Source organism: Choloepus didactylus, chromosome 2 (genome assembly GCF_015220235.1).
Source record: "Choloepus didactylus isolate mChoDid1 chromosome 2, mChoDid1.pri, whole genome shotgun sequence".
NCBI lineage: Eukaryota > Metazoa > Chordata > Mammalia > Pilosa > Megalonychidae > Choloepus > Choloepus didactylus.
This window is the reverse complement of record NC_051308.1, coordinates 102,357,314-102,375,377: the sequence shown is the minus strand read 5'-3', so window position 1 is coordinate 102,375,377 and position 18,064 is coordinate 102,357,314. Positions and strand designations below refer to the sequence as shown.

Below are 18,064 nucleotides of genomic sequence, written 5' to 3'. Positions count from 1 at the left end.
CTTTTTCCTTCGCAATATTTTTTTTTATTACAACCAAAAGTTCTTATAATAATTTAGTAATAATTCTATGCTCAGTCTTTATGAAACAGGTATGAGGACATTGTACACATTAATTACAAGGGGCTGTATTCCACTGCAAATTTTTTATGCATCCTGAAAAATGCTACTAAGCCTTTAATACATTTGAAACTAATATGCTAACAGTGTTGAATGGTGAATATTTAATTAGTGCTTAGAAAAGCATTGGGAGAAGAGTTCTGATGACATTGGCCTCTTCATAAAAACTGGTCTGAGGAGGAGCTAAGATGGCGGCATAGAGAGGAGTGGAAGACTGTTAGTCCCCCCCCAGAACAATTCCTAAATGACCAAAAAACTAGTAAATAACCTGGAATAACTGTGGGGAGACAAATGTGACTGTCCACTCGTCATCCACCAACCTGGATTGGGAGAAATGCCCGAGATCACAGCATAAAATCTGTAAGTAAAACTGCAGACCAGCTTTGAGAGCCGAGAGCCGAGAGCCCCTCCCTCACAGGAGCTGCACGGTGCTAGAGAGCAGCACTCTCCAAACAAGCTAGTGTACCTCAGCCCAGCTCCAACTGGGGTTTTAATGTTAACTGCTCAATACAGACAGCGAATCCTCAACAAGCAGACAGAGGCTTTTGGTGACAACTCACCTTGGGATAGTTGGGGGACATATCTGTCTCAGGACGGGGAGCCCAGAGGATCAGGTGCTATCTGGCTGACGGGTAAACCTGGGAGCTTTTCTGTCCCTTTCTCTTTCTGTGGAGAAAACCTCAGCCGTTTTCAGCCCACAGCACTTTGCAGTAAAGATAGTTTCAGCCATTTTCAAATCAAAACACTTTGATCAGCAGAGTCAGAGAAACAAAGAACTTACTGATATGCAGATGACCTCTTTGGAGAGGGTAGAGCTTCCCAAGAGGAAAGGGAGGGGCCCAGCACTACTGCCTGCCTTTCCGGAACCAGACCCCAAAGCCTGGGGGAAGAGAGCCACAGGCCACACCCTCTTACACTAGTTGGTGACAGGCTGACAGGTGCACCTGCCGGGTTAAAAAGCACAAGTATATCAATCCTCTAAGAAAAACCATCAGGGAAACCAGATACTGAATATTTCCTCCTTCTGTGACCTGAGCCTGTTCTCATCTGGGAAAACCTGATTAGGGTGGCCTAGGAGGTCAGATGCCTAGACAACAGAAAACTACAACCTACACTAAGAAAAATGAAGCTATGAACCAGTCAAAGGAACAAACATACACTTCAACTGAGATACAGGAATTTAAACAACTATGCTAAATCAATTCAAAAAGTTTGGAGACTATTTCGCGAAAGAGATAGAGGCTGTAAAGAAAACTCTGGGCATACATAAGGCAGAAATCGAGAGTTCAAAAAAACAACTAGTAGAATCTATGGAAATGAAAGGCACAACAAAAGAGATGAAAGACACAATAGAAACATACAACAGGAGATCTCAACAGGCAGAAGAAAACACTCAAGAACTGGAGAACAAAACACCTGAAAGCCTACACGCAAAGGAGCAGATGGAGAAAAGAATGAAAAAATATGAGCAACGTCTCTGGGAACTTAAGGATGAAACAAAGTACAAGAATGTATGTCTCATTGGTGTCCCAGAAGGAGAAGAGAAGGGAGAAGGGACAGAGGCAATAATAGAGGAAATAATCAATGAAAATTTCCCACCTCTTATGAAAGACATAAAATTACAGATCCAAGAGGCGCAGCATACTCCAAACAGAATAGATCTGAATAGGCCTATGCCAAGACACTTAATAATCAGATTATCAAATGTCAAAGACAAAGAGAGAATCCTGGAAGCAGCAAGAGAAAAGCGATCCATCACATACAAAGGAAGCTTGATAAGACTATGTGCGGATCTCTCAACAGAAACTATGGAGACAGGAAGGAAGTGGTGTGATATATTTAAGATACTGAAAGAGAAAAACCGCCAACCAAGAATCCTATATCCAGCAAAGCTGTCCTTCAAATATGAGGGAGAGCTCAAAATGTTTTCCGACAAACAGACAACGAGAGACTTTGTGAACAAGACACCCGCCCTACAGGAAATACTAAAAGGAGCACTACAGAGTGATAGGAGAAGACAGGAGTGTGTGGTTTGGAACACAGTTTTGGGAGATGGTAGCACAACAATGTAAGTACACTGAACAAAGATAACTATGAATACGGTTGAGAGAGGAAGGTTTGGAGCATGTGAGACACCAGAAGAAAGGAAGAAAAATAAAGACTGGGACTGTGTAACTTGGTGAAATCTAGAGTGTTCAACAATTGTGATAAAATGTACAAGTATGTTCTTTTACGAGGGAGGACAAGCAGATATCAACCTTGCAAGGTTAAAAATGGGGAGGCATTGGGGGAAAGATGCAATCAACATAAACTAGAGACTGTAACTAACAGAATCATTGTATTATGCTTCCTTTAATGTAACAAAGGTGATATACCAAGGTAAATGCAGATAAGAGGGGTGGATACGGGAGACATGTTAGACACTTGACATTGGTGGTGTTGTCTGACTCTTTACTCTACTTTGATTTAAGGTTACTTTTCCTTTTGCTACTTCCTAGCTGTCATTTTTTTTTCCTCTTTCTTTTGCCTCTCTATCTTCTTTGACTCTCCCTCCTGCCTTGTGGAAGAAATGTAGATGCCGTTATATAGATAGTGGTGAAGGTGGTGAACACATAAATACGTGACCATACAGAGAACCATTGATTGTTTACATAGGATGGAATGTATGGTGTGTGAACAAAACCATCTTAAAAAAAAAATGGGTTGATGACAAAACCTCAAGGGCAATATACTGAGTGAAATAAGCCAGACACATAAGGACAAATATTGCAGGGTCTCACTGATAAGAACTAATTGTAATATGTAAACTCATAGACATGAAATGCAAGGTACCAAGATATAGGATGAGGCTTAAGAATGGGGAGTGGTTGCTTAGTATGAGCAGAATGTTCAACTAGGATGAACTTAAACGTTTGGAAATGAACAGAGGTATCAGTAGCAAGATGTGAGAATAACTAACAGTTCTGAATGGTGCGTGAATGAAGTGGAAAGGGGAAGCTCAGAGTCATATATGTCACCAGAAGGAAAGTTGGAGGTCAAGAGATGGGAATGTATGAAACTGAATCCTGTGGTGGGCAATGTCCATGATTAACTGTACAAATATTAGAAAACTCTTCCATGAACCAGAACAAATGTATGACGATACAACTAGAAGTTAAAAATAGAGGGGCATATAGGGAAGAAATATATACCTATTGCAAACTATATACTACAGTTAGTAGTATTTCAACATTCTTTCATAAACAGTAACAAATGTACTATACCAACACTACGAGTCAGCAATTGAGGGGGGTTGGTTAGGGATATCGGAGGATCGAGTTTCCTTTTTTTTTTTTTTTTTTTTTATTTTTTCATCTCTCACTTTATTTCTTGTCTGAAGTAATGAAAAGTTTCTAAAAATTGAACAAAAATTAAGTGCAGTGATGGATGTACAGCTGTATGAGGGTACCGGGGCAACCAATTGTACACTTTGTATCTTTGGATAATTGTATGGTATCTGAACAATCCCAATAAAAAAAAAAAAGTGACCTGAAACTTTGGGTGTCTTTTTTTTTTGTTAATTTTTTTGTGTGTGTTTTTTTAAAATTGAAATAGTCACATACCATACAATCATCAAAAGTGTGAACACAGTATCATCATATAGCCGTGCATCCATCACCACAATCAACCTTTGAATGTTTTCATTACTCCAAAAAATGAAAATAAGAATAAAAATAAAAGTAAAAAGAACACCCCAAACATCCCATACCTCTTCTCCCTCATATTATTCACTTACTTTTTGTCCCCATTTTTGTATTCATTAGTCAATACACTGGGTAAAGGGAGTGTGAGCCATAAGGTTTTTAGTCACACAGTCATACCATATAAGCTATATAGTTATATGCTCACCTTCAAGAATCAAAGGTACTGGATTGCAGTTCAACAGTTTCAGATATTTCCTTCTAACTATTCTGATAAACTAAAAACTAAAAAGGATTAGCTATATAAAGTTTAAGAATTACCTCCAGAATGACCTTTCCATTCCATTTGAAATTTCTCAGCCACTAAACTTTATTTTTTTTCATTTCTCTTCCCCCTTTTGGTCCAGAAGGCTTTCTTATTCACATGATACAGGGTCCAGGCTTATCCCTAGGAGTCACGTTCCACATTGCCAGGGAGATTTATACACCTAGGAGTCATGTCCCATGTAGGGGGAGGGCAGTGAGTTTACCTGCCAACTTGGCTTAGAGAGAGAGGCTACATCTGAACAACAAAAGAGGTTATCTGGGGGTGACTCTTAAGCACAATTATCAGTAGGCTTAGCCTCTCCTTTGCAGTAACAAGCTTCATAAGGGCAAGCCCCAAGATCGAGGTCTCGGCCTGCTAAGCTGGTAGTCCTCAGTGCTTGTGAGAATATCAGGTATTCCCCAGCTGGGGAAGTTCAATATATTCACATTTTTCCCAAGTCCCTCAAGGGGACTTTGCAAATACTTTTTATTCTCTGCCCAAATTACTCTGGGTTTTATCAGGGCTCCACACTAACCTGTACAAACCAAGATCTCACTCCTTAGTCAGAGTTGTTATGTTATTTGAGTAGACAGATGATACAAGTTCAATTATATAGTATGTTACAGAAAATATACATTTTGCACCAAATAAACATCTCTTCCTTTGGTCCCACACAAAAGGCAAAGTTTTAAAACACAGCTAATATTATCCTCTACCCTTTAGTTATCTACCCCAATCTCAACCAAGTCTGTTTCGTTTATGTCTCCAGTTGAAGTCTTATCTCCTTTTCAGTCTCTTTTGAAAGTTGATCTATGGGGCAGTGCCGACACTCAACAGCTACCAAACTCGGGCTCTGAGTCCCAGATGTCACACAGACACCCAAAGCTCCAGGGACTGACCATGTCACACTCAAACAGCTCTGCATCTCAAAATTTAGAAATAACTGTTGCAACTCATGAGTAGATGTGACTGCTATAAGAGCTTTCAATCTAGGAACCTTTACATAAGCCTTCTGCTGATAGCCCATGCTCCCAGATTCAATTCTCATAGTTTGCACATTATTATTAGTCTATATTAGTGAGGCATTATAATGTTTGTCTGTTCATTTCTGGCTTACTTCCTCACGGTCCATTCTCCTAGTTGCATGACTCACAACTTTATTCCTTCTTGCTGCTCCCTCATGCAAAAACGTTCTTATATTTGTACACTGACTCACACTCATTGGCCGCTCTAGGTTTCACTAAGTTATACGGTCCCAGTCTTTATCTTGTATCTTCCCTTCTGGTGTCGTACATACCCCTAACCTTCCTCCCTCAACCATACTCACAGTCATCTTTTTTTCAGTGTACTTAACATATTGCGCTACCATCACACAGCACTGTGGTATCCATTTCTGGATCTATACAATCAATCCTCTGTAACATTCTATACTCCTTCAACATCAAATGCCCGATCTCTACCCTCTTTCTATCTCCTGATATCTTCATTTCTACACTCTTATCCAGACCTCTCTCTTCTGTCTTTTCCTCTGTCTGTAGTCCTCCCTTTAGTATTTCTTGTAGAGGAGGTCTCCTGTTCACAAACTCTCTCAGTGTCTGTTTATCTGTAAATATTTTAAAACTCTCCCTCATTTTTGAAGGACGTTTTTGCTGGATATAGAATTCTTGGTTGGTAGTTTTTCTCTTTCAGTATCTTGAATATATTATACCAGTGCCTTCTCGCTGCCGTGGTTTCTGCTTAAATATTGCTAATAAATATTAGTATTTAAGAATCTTATGTGAACTAAAATATAATACCTTTGCTGGTTCTGATTAGCAGGGTTATCATCAAATAGCATTTATTACTTTTAGATAAGTTTTCCTAGCTAGAAATCATTACATGTTTTGGGGCAGCTGTTTTATAATCTTGGTGGGGGTGGGGAAGGAAATTAGATTCAAGCCTTCCATTTTATACCAAAGTAAATTTCAAATGAATCAAAGGTTAAAGTGGTTTTTTTGTTTGTTTTGTTTTTTTGTTTTTTAAATAGTAAGGGAAAGAATGAAAACAGGGAAGGGAGGAAGGGAAGAAGAAAGTGGGTGGGAGGGAAAGAAGAAAAATTGAAAAGGAAATTTTAAAAATCTTAGGAGATTTCTGTATATAACCCCAAAGCTGGAAAGGCCTTTTTCAAGTATGACACAAAACCTACATGCAGTAAAATAATAATTCCGCATATTTCACCTTGACAAAAACCACCCTAAGAAAAATCAAAAGACAAAAGACAAGTCTAAGAAACATATTTACAAACTCTTATCACAGACAAAGCCCCTACAAGTCAACCTAGTAGATAATGGATAAAGGAATTGAATAGATTGTAGATATAAAATACAAGTGTATCGTACATGTATGAAAATACAGTTTATATTGCCTTACTTGTTGAAATGCTAATTAAAACCATACTTAGATCTTTTTTACCTATCACATTGATGACTGTGATCAAAATATTTGATAACTTCCTGTGGATAAGGGTACAAGAAAACAGACATTCTCATACATCACTGAAGATAGTTTAAATTGGTAAATCCTTATGAAAAAGAATTTGATAATTCTAACAAAATTACCAATCCATATCAACTTTGACATAGCAATTCTGCTTTTATAAATTTAACTTAAAAGTACTCACATGTGAAATGACAAGTACAGGTTAGTCTACTGCAGTATTGTTTATAATGGCTAAAGTTTGGAAATAGTTAATTATTCATCAGTAGGGGACATATTAGATAATTCATAGAGCACTCAGAGCACTCACAGAGTGATGCTACACAGTCATAAAAATGAGAAAATTTTGTTCAGTGATATGGAAAGATCATAAAGCTATATTGTTAACAAGCAAGATTAGAATTTTTTGCTTAAAAGGCATACATAATCATATTTGCTTGTATAAGCCTGTAATATTTATGGAAGCATACAGAAGAAAATGGTAATGATTGTTGCCTTCAGGCAGGGGACAGGAATGGCATTTGGGAGGTAGACTTTTTTTTTTTAATTTTAAATTTAAACAGAATTATTAAGTACATTGAATTCATGTGATTCTTAAGCTTGATTTTAGAAGATATTGAAAATGACCTCATTACTTAGATATGTGTTCCTAAATTCTTTGATGTTTTAAAATTTCAAAACAATGAAAGCTTGTTAATTACATTGTAGCAATTAACTGTTATGTTTTAATATCCAGATGTTGTAGAAGATGTAAAAGAGGAGTGTCAAAAATATGGACCAGTGGTATCTCTGCTTGTTCCAAAGGAAAATCCTGGCAGAGGACAAGTAAGTGAATGTTTTCATCATTGTAAAATTATCAGAGGTTGTTAAAATTCTGTGTAAAATATTTTAGTTCTGTAGAAAGATGCATGCAAAAATGTTGCTAGTTATTATGACTTTTGTATTATAGATTTTTATTTTCTTCTACTCTTTACCCTTTTTTCATAGATATAATGTGGTCTTTAATATGCATGCATTTTTTTCATCAGTTAAAATTTGTTTTTAAAAAACTATTTTAAACAGTGATATCAACTGAATCATTTGCTAATTTAGGTCATGTTCAACTAGAGAAGTATTTTGATCCAATTTTGTTCTATTTAGTTAAAAAATAGAATTATCGGCAATAATTTAAAGAGGGAAAGCACTAGACTGAGGATTCTAAAACGAGTGCCATTCTCAATGTCCCTAACTTTGTGATGATCCTCAGTTTCTTTATCTATAAAATTTACAGGCTGAAACTAAATTAAATTATTTGGCAAAGAGCTTAAGAGAATATCTTTTATCTGTGGTATTTTTATTTTTGGGTCGAAACAGTATTGTTTACTCTATCTCAGGGTTTCTTACCTCAGGACTATTAATATTTTGGGCTGTTCAGTTCTTTGTGGTGGGAGCTATCCTGCATCCAAGGCCTCTATTTACTAGATGCAGGAACCCTCTCCTGCAAATTGTGACAATCAAAAATGTCTCTAGACATTCCTAAATGAGGGTGAAATCTTCTGCAGTTGAGAATTATTTTATCCCATGGTTCAATGTTGTGAAAATTCTTGGCAACTTAAAAATATGGAAGAAACTTTGCTCTAGTTTAGTGAAAAATTATTACCAATCTTGTAATACATTACCTTCCTTTAGTATCAGGAGCATACTGAATGTTTTCTTGCTGTTTATTCATTCAGCCATTATTTACTGGGTATCTATTATGTTCTAGGCACTCGGCCTACAACGGGCAATAAGATATATAGTGGTAAGTGCTATGGAGAAAAATTGAGGAAGAGTCTTAGGTTGTGCTGGGGAAGGGTGGATTGCAGTTTTAATGGGATAGTAGGGAGGGTATATACTAAGAAAATTATAATTGAGACAAGATTTGAAGGAGGAAGAGAATTCCAGGGAAAGGGAAGAGCAAGTTCCAAGGCTCTGAGTGGGCTTGGTAGGTTTGAGGAGGCCAGTATAGCTGTAGCAGAATGGGAAAGGAGAATCGGAGATGAAATAAAAAAGATAAGGGAGTGTGGGGGACAGATAAAGTAGAGTGAGTCCTTAGGCCTTTCAAACAACTTTGGCTTTTACTTTGAATGAGTTGGGAAGGCATGGGAAGATTTTGTACCAAGGACTAACATGATCTGACTTGATTAACCCATTGGTCAAAATGAAATTGAAGACATAGAACTGAGGAACAAGAACAATAGTTTTTCACTGGAGAAGTGCCCAGCTTTAAGATAATATGGGAAAAAAAAGTCATCAGTGAGTGGAAGTTTGCTATTTTGAGAAGCTTTCACTAACATTTAAAGTAGAGTGAAAGTGGCTTTTGAGGAAATCTTGTAGCCATGGACTCAATGTATTAATTGCATACTGCTAGAAACTAATTGGTTCTGCAGCTAACATATAATTTTATTTTTTGTAAAAAGGAGATAGAAACTATTAAGCATTTCTAAGATGAAATAAAATGAGCATTGATTATGATTAGATTATATAATTTATGATATAATTCAGTAATGCAGGTTTTAACTACTTCATTAGACAAAGTACATCTAATCTTAAAAGAAGTCACATAAAATTTTATCTATAGAGTTTTCCCCATGCAGTTCTATTTAAAATAAAATTCATAGCCTGACTGACCATACTGCTTTTGCCATTTGGAAGTGCTTTTAATACCACATTTTAGGAACTAGTTTTAAGAATAGCTGAAACGCATTGCATGCCTTTATACATGTGAAAAAAGCAATTTTTATCATTTGGTGAGCTCGTTCCTCTGTCTTCAAGAGTAATGCATTGGTTCACAATAGTCATGGATATAATAGGCAAAATCAGTGCATACCTCTCCTTTTTTACAATATATTTGAATTTAGAAAATCTCATCACAGGCCAGTGTACCCCAGATCTAATGTCATTTATCACCCTTAACAGAAATATTTGAATAAGACAGGGAGTGACCGACCAGTCATAGTCCGAGCTTGGTGCTTTGTTTATGAGTGAAACGGGATTCCATTTAAAAAAAAAAAAAAAAAATATATATATATATATATATATATATATATATATATATAGTATTTGCAATTGTCTCCTTTTCGTGCCCTGGAGGTTTTTGTACCCTGGGGAAATAACTTTTGTTGAATGGGAGAAGGGGTACTATGAAAGGGTGATGAAAGAGGTTAACCTGCCTGAACTACTCAGCAGATCCATTTTAGGAAAAGGTTACCAAGTGGAAATAGAGGATCTTGAAGTTGATTTCCTGAAAACTACGCCCTTTGAAAGTACTTATCCTAGCATACTCACACCCCACTTTCCAGACTGTTTATAAAATGAAGGAGGCATACAACTGAGGAGGAAGAGGCAGTTCTTTGCCTGGTTCATCAATTTGTAAGATAACTGAAGACAGATTATTTCAAATAATTTCACCTCCTTTTAACTGTAGCTTCAGGTCAATAAAAAGAACTTATAAATTACTATGCTATACCTCTACCTACTACAGGTAGGAATTCAGATGCTCTGGAAAAGGAAATTACCTAGTTTTTAACTTCTTTCTTACTATAGTTATATTTATGGCATCTACAAATCTTTTAATAGGGATAATTTTCAGTGGCTTTTGCCAGGGTTTTTTCCTTCTTCCACTTCTAAAAGTATGGATTGTCTTGTAGGCATCACTGTAAAGCAGTTGTTCTCTGGGCTGTTCAGCCCTGTCGTTGGCAAGTAAATAATAATTTTCAGCATTCCTGTGTGAACTTGGCAAAAGATTGTTCATTTTTCCCTCAGTTTGTCTTTGATGGATTTTCTCAGAATTGAACAGAGTTCTAAGGAAGTATTCTAAATCCTGCTGCTCAAAAATGTGATCCATGGACCAGCAGCATTGGCATCATCTGGGAGTTTGTTGAGAAATGCAAAACATTTACATTTCACATCTGTGGGCCCCACCATAGACCTATGAAACAGAATCTGCATTTTAACAAGATCACCAAGTGACTATGCACATTAAAGTTGGAGAAGCATTATTCTGAAATGATCTTGATGAAAGTGAAATTACTTTGTTTTCTCTGTCCTTTTGTAGGTCTTTGTCGAGTATGCGAATGCTGGTGATTCCAAAGCTGCTCAGAAATTACTGACTGGAAGGATGTTTGATGGGAAGTTTGTTGTGGCTACATTCTACCCACTGAGTGCCTACAAGAGGGGATATCTGTATCAAACTTTGCTTTAATCAGTAACCTAAAGACTATTTCCTGTTTTCTCCTTTTCCCTTTTCTGGGTTATGGTATTCCATATCTGAATGCAGAAGTACCCCGTTACCATTTTAAGAGGTACTTTGTTCATTTATTTAATCCTCCTGATTTGCAGCCATTGCCCAAGCAGAACTGTATTGCAGACATTTGGCATTGAGTAGGACAACACCTCTCAGCTATACATTGAGGGGCTTTAGAGCATCCATGTGGGCAGCCTTTTTTTGTGCGGTAGGGCAGGTAGTGCTCTTCCATATGTAATCTAAGCAGATATTAATTACTTCATGTGATCATGAGCAAGGATGAATAATATCATGTCAGTGAATATTTTTAACAAATTTGTTAGGGTTGGTGACATCACTTAAAGATTATTTGTCTGTGTTGTCAGGTGGTTCAGGCTTATTGATACCCATAGTCGGCACTGGATGCTCTCAACGATGTTAAGTAATTGTCAAGCAGCAATTACCTACTGTGTTCTTAACACTGAATTGTGAATTTTTTATAAAGAAGTACTGTAGTCCTGAATATTCCTTTAACGAAACTGCAGTGAGCCTATCAACATTTTTTTTTAATTAAGGCTTTTAAAACAGAAAGCTGATGCTTGATCTTGCACAATTTTTATGTCTAGTATGTATGCTTGAGTCAGTATGTACGTGTGAGAGATTAGAGAAAATTTGAGTCAGCCTGGTTTATAGTGTGAGTTTAGTGGGTTAAAATACCCTACACCCATTTTTTCCCTACCTATTTCATATCTGTAAGATTTAGGATATGTTTTCTGAGAATTAGTCTGTCTGATAGAGTGTAAGTGACAAAAAAGTTCATTCCTGAGAATCTCAGAACAAACTGGAGTTTGGATTGTGTGGGGTTATATTGAAATTCTCTTAAAGAGAACCTAAGAAACAATGAAAAAGTTTTGCTACACATAAATTGCCCCATCCTTCAATCTACTTTGACCCAGCGTTAGCCCACTTTTTGGTACTAAATGTCCTGTGATCGTTGTAAGATTTCTTGAAATACAGTGCTACCTACTATGCAGGAAAATTGAAGTGGGTCAGAAAGAAAGAATTAGGTGTACCGTGAAGGGAAAAGAAGAAAAATAGGCAGAGAGAGGATGGATGATCCAGGAATCTTTCATTCGAAAAGCTAGAGGAGCAGCATCCCAGGGGTCTGACTTTTGACATCAAGGAGGTTTAGAAAGAGTTGTTGATGTATTAAGGTGGAATCAGAAAAGAAGGGAAATTCAAAGAAGTCTTAAAAGGATTCATAGCAATCTAATGCATCTGTGAGTAGAGGAATACATGTTGATGATGCATGGCTTTAGGAATTATAATTACAGGTTCCTTTCGCTTTGTGGTAGATTGCTTTTAAAGGTATTTAATTAGGCCACCTTTATAAAGCACTGATTATACATAAAAAACACAAAAGACAGGTTTTATAAAGATTATGAATTTTTTCTTATTTCCTTACCTAAATGAAATTTTTATTTTATTTTTGCAAAGAAAAGGTCTTTTTATCTTTCCCTGTTGGGAGCCTCCTCATATAGTCTTTCCTTGTGTGTGCCATGCAGGTTACTGGGAGTCCAATTAGAATTTACATTTTAGAGAATGAATTATTTTACCCTACTCAAACAGTCACTCTTTTGCCATTTCATTTATTTACAGTTATCAAATAATTCAGGACTCTACCTTAATATTTATTGAAAAGCCAAGTTTAGTATAAGGAGGTTTATTTATGAACTGCCAAAAGACCTTGTGACATGGTCCTCAAGGGAAAATTATATAGTAAGCTTCCCATATGTGCCCTTAGAAGGAAGAATTATTATTTTGGTTCTTTCTTAGATTGGTTAGTTGGTTTGTTCCCAGATAAAAATTCATGAGCATGGAACCACTATTGTGGAGATCTGAGCTTTCCTAAAACATAAATGTTTGTATGGGTGGCAGCTTCCACGGTGATAGAAATACCAGGTCTTTGCATAATATACTGATGAAAACAGAAAGTAAACAAATTCTTTTTAAGGGCAAGTATTCTAGGTTACTACATGTACCTCTCTCTTCCTCCCCTCCCCCCTGCCCCCAGATGCTTACAATTAAAACTGCAGGTATGCTTCTAAGCTGATGATGCAGTATGCTGCTAACATCTTGATGCTGAACTTCACAGCATTCTTTGATCATCATCTTATTGCTGATGTATTCATACATATATGTAGTATTTAACACTGTAGAATTTTATTACAAAAATGCTAGCTAGATTTTAGGAGAGTTGAGGGAATAATTGAAGAGTTTAGGTAACCATGCATTGAAATGATTATTTTATATTAAAGCCACAGAGTTGAAGAAACATGCTTCCTATGATTTAAATTGTCATTTTATAGCTTTTAGTCCATTACTACCAAAGATGACATTTACAGATTCTCCCTCCCTATTCTGATATAATCAGAAGTTGAATTGTAGTATCTTTCTTGAACATGAACCAAATGTTAACAAAAAATGCAATTTTCATGATTCTTTTTGGATGAAATATATGGACTGAGATTTTGATCCCTTGAAGTTACTGAAAACTTAGAAATTTTCTTTTTCAGAGGCAGGGTAAAGAGGTGAGGATTCATGTCATGTAATCCCTCCCCTTTTGGGAAAATTTTATCTCAGGTATTTTTCTTTCCCTAAATAGGATACCTGTGCTTTCTGCCCTCTTACCTCTCTAATTTATTCTTTATTGTTCCATGATATTGCCATGGCACATTTTGCCTGAGGAAAGGTGGATAAATTGATTATTTTATAGGAAATCTAGCTTTTTTGGAACACCATATTGGGAGGAGATGGCTAGTCAGCTGCTTTCAAAACTTTATACTGTATTTAGAGGGGAAGAAGAATTGGAGTTAAATTGGGACACATCAGTAAGAGATAGCAGTAGCAAAAAGTAACTACTGGCTGCATTTTAAAGGAATAAGAAAAAAATTTATCCTCTTGCAATGAGAGATCTGTAGTTTTTAACCACTGGATGTCTTCCTTGTTTTGTAGCCATCAATATAGCTACTCTGTTTAGAGAAATTCCCTCTCTGCTATGCCTTGAGCTAAATCCATGGCTGCTTTTAGAACAGAACCCATAAATGTGGTTTTACTCATCCTCCGCTTTGTGTTCTCATTGAAACAAGGATCGCCTTCTTTTTGCTATTCCAGCTGCTAGAGTGCTGAAATACATTAAGAAAAAAAAATCTCTGAATTCTTACTTGACTTGCCTTCTAGATTCTTGTTACTTTTACTTGCATTGTGACTGTTGAGCAAATATACTACAAGCAATATGCCAGAAATAGTGCTGCCATGTAGAGAAAGTTAAAGAGAAACTATGGGCATAAGGTTTGTTTCTGTCTCACAACACTGGGGTTTCACCCTGGTAAGGGCATCAGTTACCTTTCTGGAATAAATTATAGGTGGAGTTTTAGCACTCATCACAGAGAATGCTGTTTCATAGTTCATTTGAGTTCCAGTCCATCAAATGCAGGAAATCAAAGTTTTGGTATCAGTTTCTTAGATCTTTTAAATTAGGCCTCTCCTACATAATTTCTACTCTCATTTATACTTGGCAGCATGACATTGTACTTTTTATGATTAATTTAATGAAAATAAACACCACGGTAAATGATAATAGTCATAATAACATAGTTACTAAGTATGAGAAGGGCAGAAGCCCTAGTAACCACATATTTTACCTGGAATCTTATGCAAGGGTACGTGCTAGGTGGCTTTATTCAGATTGGGGTACAGAGGGAATCATTTCGTGACTTTCAGTCTGGTCAATGTATAGAGAGTCAAAGATTTAAGAAAGTGCCTTGTGTTTGTTGGAAAATATTAAAACTCATTTGGGTGAAAGCTTCCCAGATGGTGATAATTGCACCTCTGCCTTTTCCTTGGAATACTTTTGGATTGAACCAAGTAGTATAAAAGTCCAAAATTTCCCTGGTTCACTTTTGTGTAAATGTGTGTGTATAACTGTTCATATTTGACTCTTTTTCCATTTTAACATATGATGGAAAGCCAGAGTTACCCGACAGATTCTCATTCTTTCTTGGTTCTGGTTCCATTTTTAACATCAGGTTTCTTTCTCAAATCTTATTTATGCTATCTCTCTGATTTAATTTATTTATTTCTTGTCAAGTATGGTCACATAAAGACCAGGTCTTGGTCACAGTTAGTTCAAAAGAATTTCCATTTCTTCTTAAGGTATTCAATAAATTACCTTTATTTTGAAATGGAAGTTTTTCAAGTTATTATTTGTTAGCTTTCTCAATGAATATAAAAATGTTAAATCCTTAATATGGAACTCATCTGAACCTTTTATGGTATATTTGAATAAGTTACATTTTCTTAGTTGTAGAGGAACCATGGATATTTTAGTTTTTGCAGTACCCAGAATTTTAAAGATTCGTTTTTGTTTTGTTTCTGGTTAGCAGCTTCTTTACCTGATACCACAGGATAAATCATGTTTATTATCCTAGCCACCTCCCCCCAAATTGTTTTTCACTATTTTTTTAAGTTATGTGATGACCATTAGATTCTCACAATGGCATGTAATTGACAAGAACTATGGATATTTAAAAAGAAGGTAAACAATTTTACTTTTTTTTACTGTGATTTTGTAGTAGAAATGGTCTGTAAAAGAAATATCTGTAAACCAGAAAGCATTTAGGAGATTGTGTATTTTATAGGTGGTGATGGTGATCTTCAAGATATAAGATTCAGAATAGTTTATACAACACTTTTTCTCCTGATATGAAGTTTTTATTCATTTTCCTACAGCTGAGCACCTTTGTTATTTCTTGGACTGTTTTAGGGATTAATATTTTAAATTTGCTTTATTTGTGCTTTTCAGAGTTGTCATAATCATGGCAGCTGTGTCTTGCATTGTGTCATAAATGCTGGAATTCATGGGAAATTTACCAAATGATTGCCTAAGTGTTATTTCTCATTAAATAGGGTAGCTGTCACAGTAACCTGAAGAAAACTGATGGCTGTTTTGTGTATTTTATGACTAGGGTTCATAGTATTTTCATTTAAAGGCAAAGGAAAGCTTTCTGTCTTAATTGCTCTGTGACCATTAATCTCTGTGCAGAAGACAGCTTATTTTGTTACGCTATCTTGCATAACAAAATAAGTCACATTCTGAACAACGAAAAAAACAGACTGGAATTGTTATTTTTTTTGTTTGTTTCTTCTTTGGAACACCCTTATTTAAGAGTCGGCGCTCCTTGCTACCATAAGCTCGTGGTTGTCAGCAAGAGAATTATTTGTAGTCAAATAATATATTTTTTTTCCCAGGTTGGAATTGCCTTCCCCTTCTAGGTTATCTCTCCTTGCTAATATTTGTGATAACAGGAAAATGAATGTGTAAAAGCAAATGTATTCAACTATTTTAATCAAATGTGGGCTCAGAATCTTTTCAGTTATTTGAATTATCTATAGCTGTATTATTTTTTTACCATGTGTTGTCAGAATCTGCCAAAGTTAAGAGTAAAGAGGGAAAAGATAAATAATAAAAATAGATGAGGGAAAGAAAATGGCTTCTTTCCTTATTCATACTAGTAATCCATATATTTAATGACCTAAAAATGATACTTGTTTTTGAAAATCCAGGTTTGGTACCTGAAGCATAGAAACATTGCCTTTCCTACACATTCCCTATTATTGTTCCCTTCAGAAAATTATTGTAAAGGCTTATGAAACTGTATTAAATCCCCATATTCAGTTTGGCCCAATTTTTAAAAATAAATATTTGAACTCCAGCTTTTGTGTCTTTGGTGTACATCAGCACCCTTGCAGATCAAGGATCTGAAAGAAACTGGAGTTTAGCCACCTTTGTATTCCCTTTGCATATTGGTATAGTAGGTGGCATCAGTATGCACTTCATGCAATGTTATAGCACCTTATGGAAGTAAGTAGTTTATTTATTATAGCAAGAAAAAGTTAAGCTCCAACTCTGTCGAATAATTACTTTGCAGAGTGTAAAGCTATCATATATTTTCCTAAAGGATTTATTCCTTCATTCTTAATTCTTTTTTTGAAAATTCTTAAATATCTTAACATTCCTTTGTATCCTCCAAACAGTGTCAAAACTGGGGTAGAAGGGATTTTTCCCCATTAGGGCTCTATCTTTGCTACCTTTTGATTGCTCTTAGAAATCCAGTTATGATCAATAAATTTTAAGTTTATGGCCTTCTATGTCAGCACTGGAGTGGTTGTGAATATTAAAACCCTACTATTTTCTTCAGTGATATATAACTGTTATGTTTTTGTTAAGAAGGTATGGTTAGAAAAAAACTGAAAACTCACTTAAACCAAAGCCACTTATAAGGAGTATTCTCTCCTGTTGGTTTATCTTCACCTCAGAACTACAAAATATTACAATACCTAGTGAATAGTTGTTACATTTCTACCAGTTGTTTCAATAGCATATTGGTCTTGGCATTTCTTGGCACTATGGTTCTTTGTTCTTGGTGACGTCTTAATGTTTGTGAATTTTTTTTTTTAATTACTAAGTGGGACTATAAATGTAGATGTGTGTCAATACCAAGTAGATTTTTTTCTCAAATCCCTTAATTGCTGGTTTCCATTCAAGTTTTTTAAACTTGTTTTTTTTTCCCTGCTAAATAACAAAGAAATTTTATTTACCACTTTCCTATATATCTGAAAAGTATGAACACTCTGCATTCAGTTGACTGTTGCGTATAATTTTTTGCTGGACACTTTCTGTAAACACAATTGCCTTGTTCAGTTTTGCTGTAAACTGACTTATAAGATGCACTGTTGATATGCTTTCTGATGTGTTTGATAAGGGTGATAAAATAAAGCTTTAAAAATAAAGGGATTGCTTTTTCATTTCAACTATTTCTAAACTTAGTGTAAATATTCTAGTTCAGATAACAGGTAGCTTCAGATGTCCATTTCTAAAAAGTATGGTTTTCATTTTTGAAAATAGTTTGTGAAATTGACAATACCGAAATGTAATCTTTTTTATTTTGGAATAAATGCTTTTCATATTGTAGAAACAGCTTGTTTTACTGGAAAGAACCAGAATTCAGAATCAGGAGATTTGTATTCTAGTTAGCTCTCTTATTAAGTTGGGTACCTTTAACTAAGTTAGTTAATTTCTATTTTTTGTTGTGAGGACCAAATGAAATAGTAGGGATAATAATAATAATAAACCATCCTTTATGGAGCATCTTTTAGATGATAGGTGCTATTTTTGGTACT

At 35.6% G+C, this 18,064-nt stretch overlaps 1 protein-coding gene across 1 annotated transcript in view; it reads left to right on the top strand.

Moving 5' to 3' along the window:
- The window catches only part of UHMK1 (U2AF homology motif kinase 1), a 34,202-nt gene extending 16,528 nt beyond the window's left edge, over positions 1 to 17,674 (top strand). Inside the window, exons 7-8 of the mRNA XM_037825476.1 lie at positions 7,316 to 7,404; positions 10,655 to 17,674. Of these exons, the coding sequence (XP_037681404.1) occupies positions 7,316 to 7,404; positions 10,655 to 10,801 (236 nt within the window). The 3' untranslated portion in view covers positions 10,802 to 17,674. The remainder of the gene's footprint in view (positions 1 to 7,315; positions 7,405 to 10,654) is intronic.
- The last annotated feature ends 390 nt before the right edge of the window (positions 17,675 to 18,064 follow it).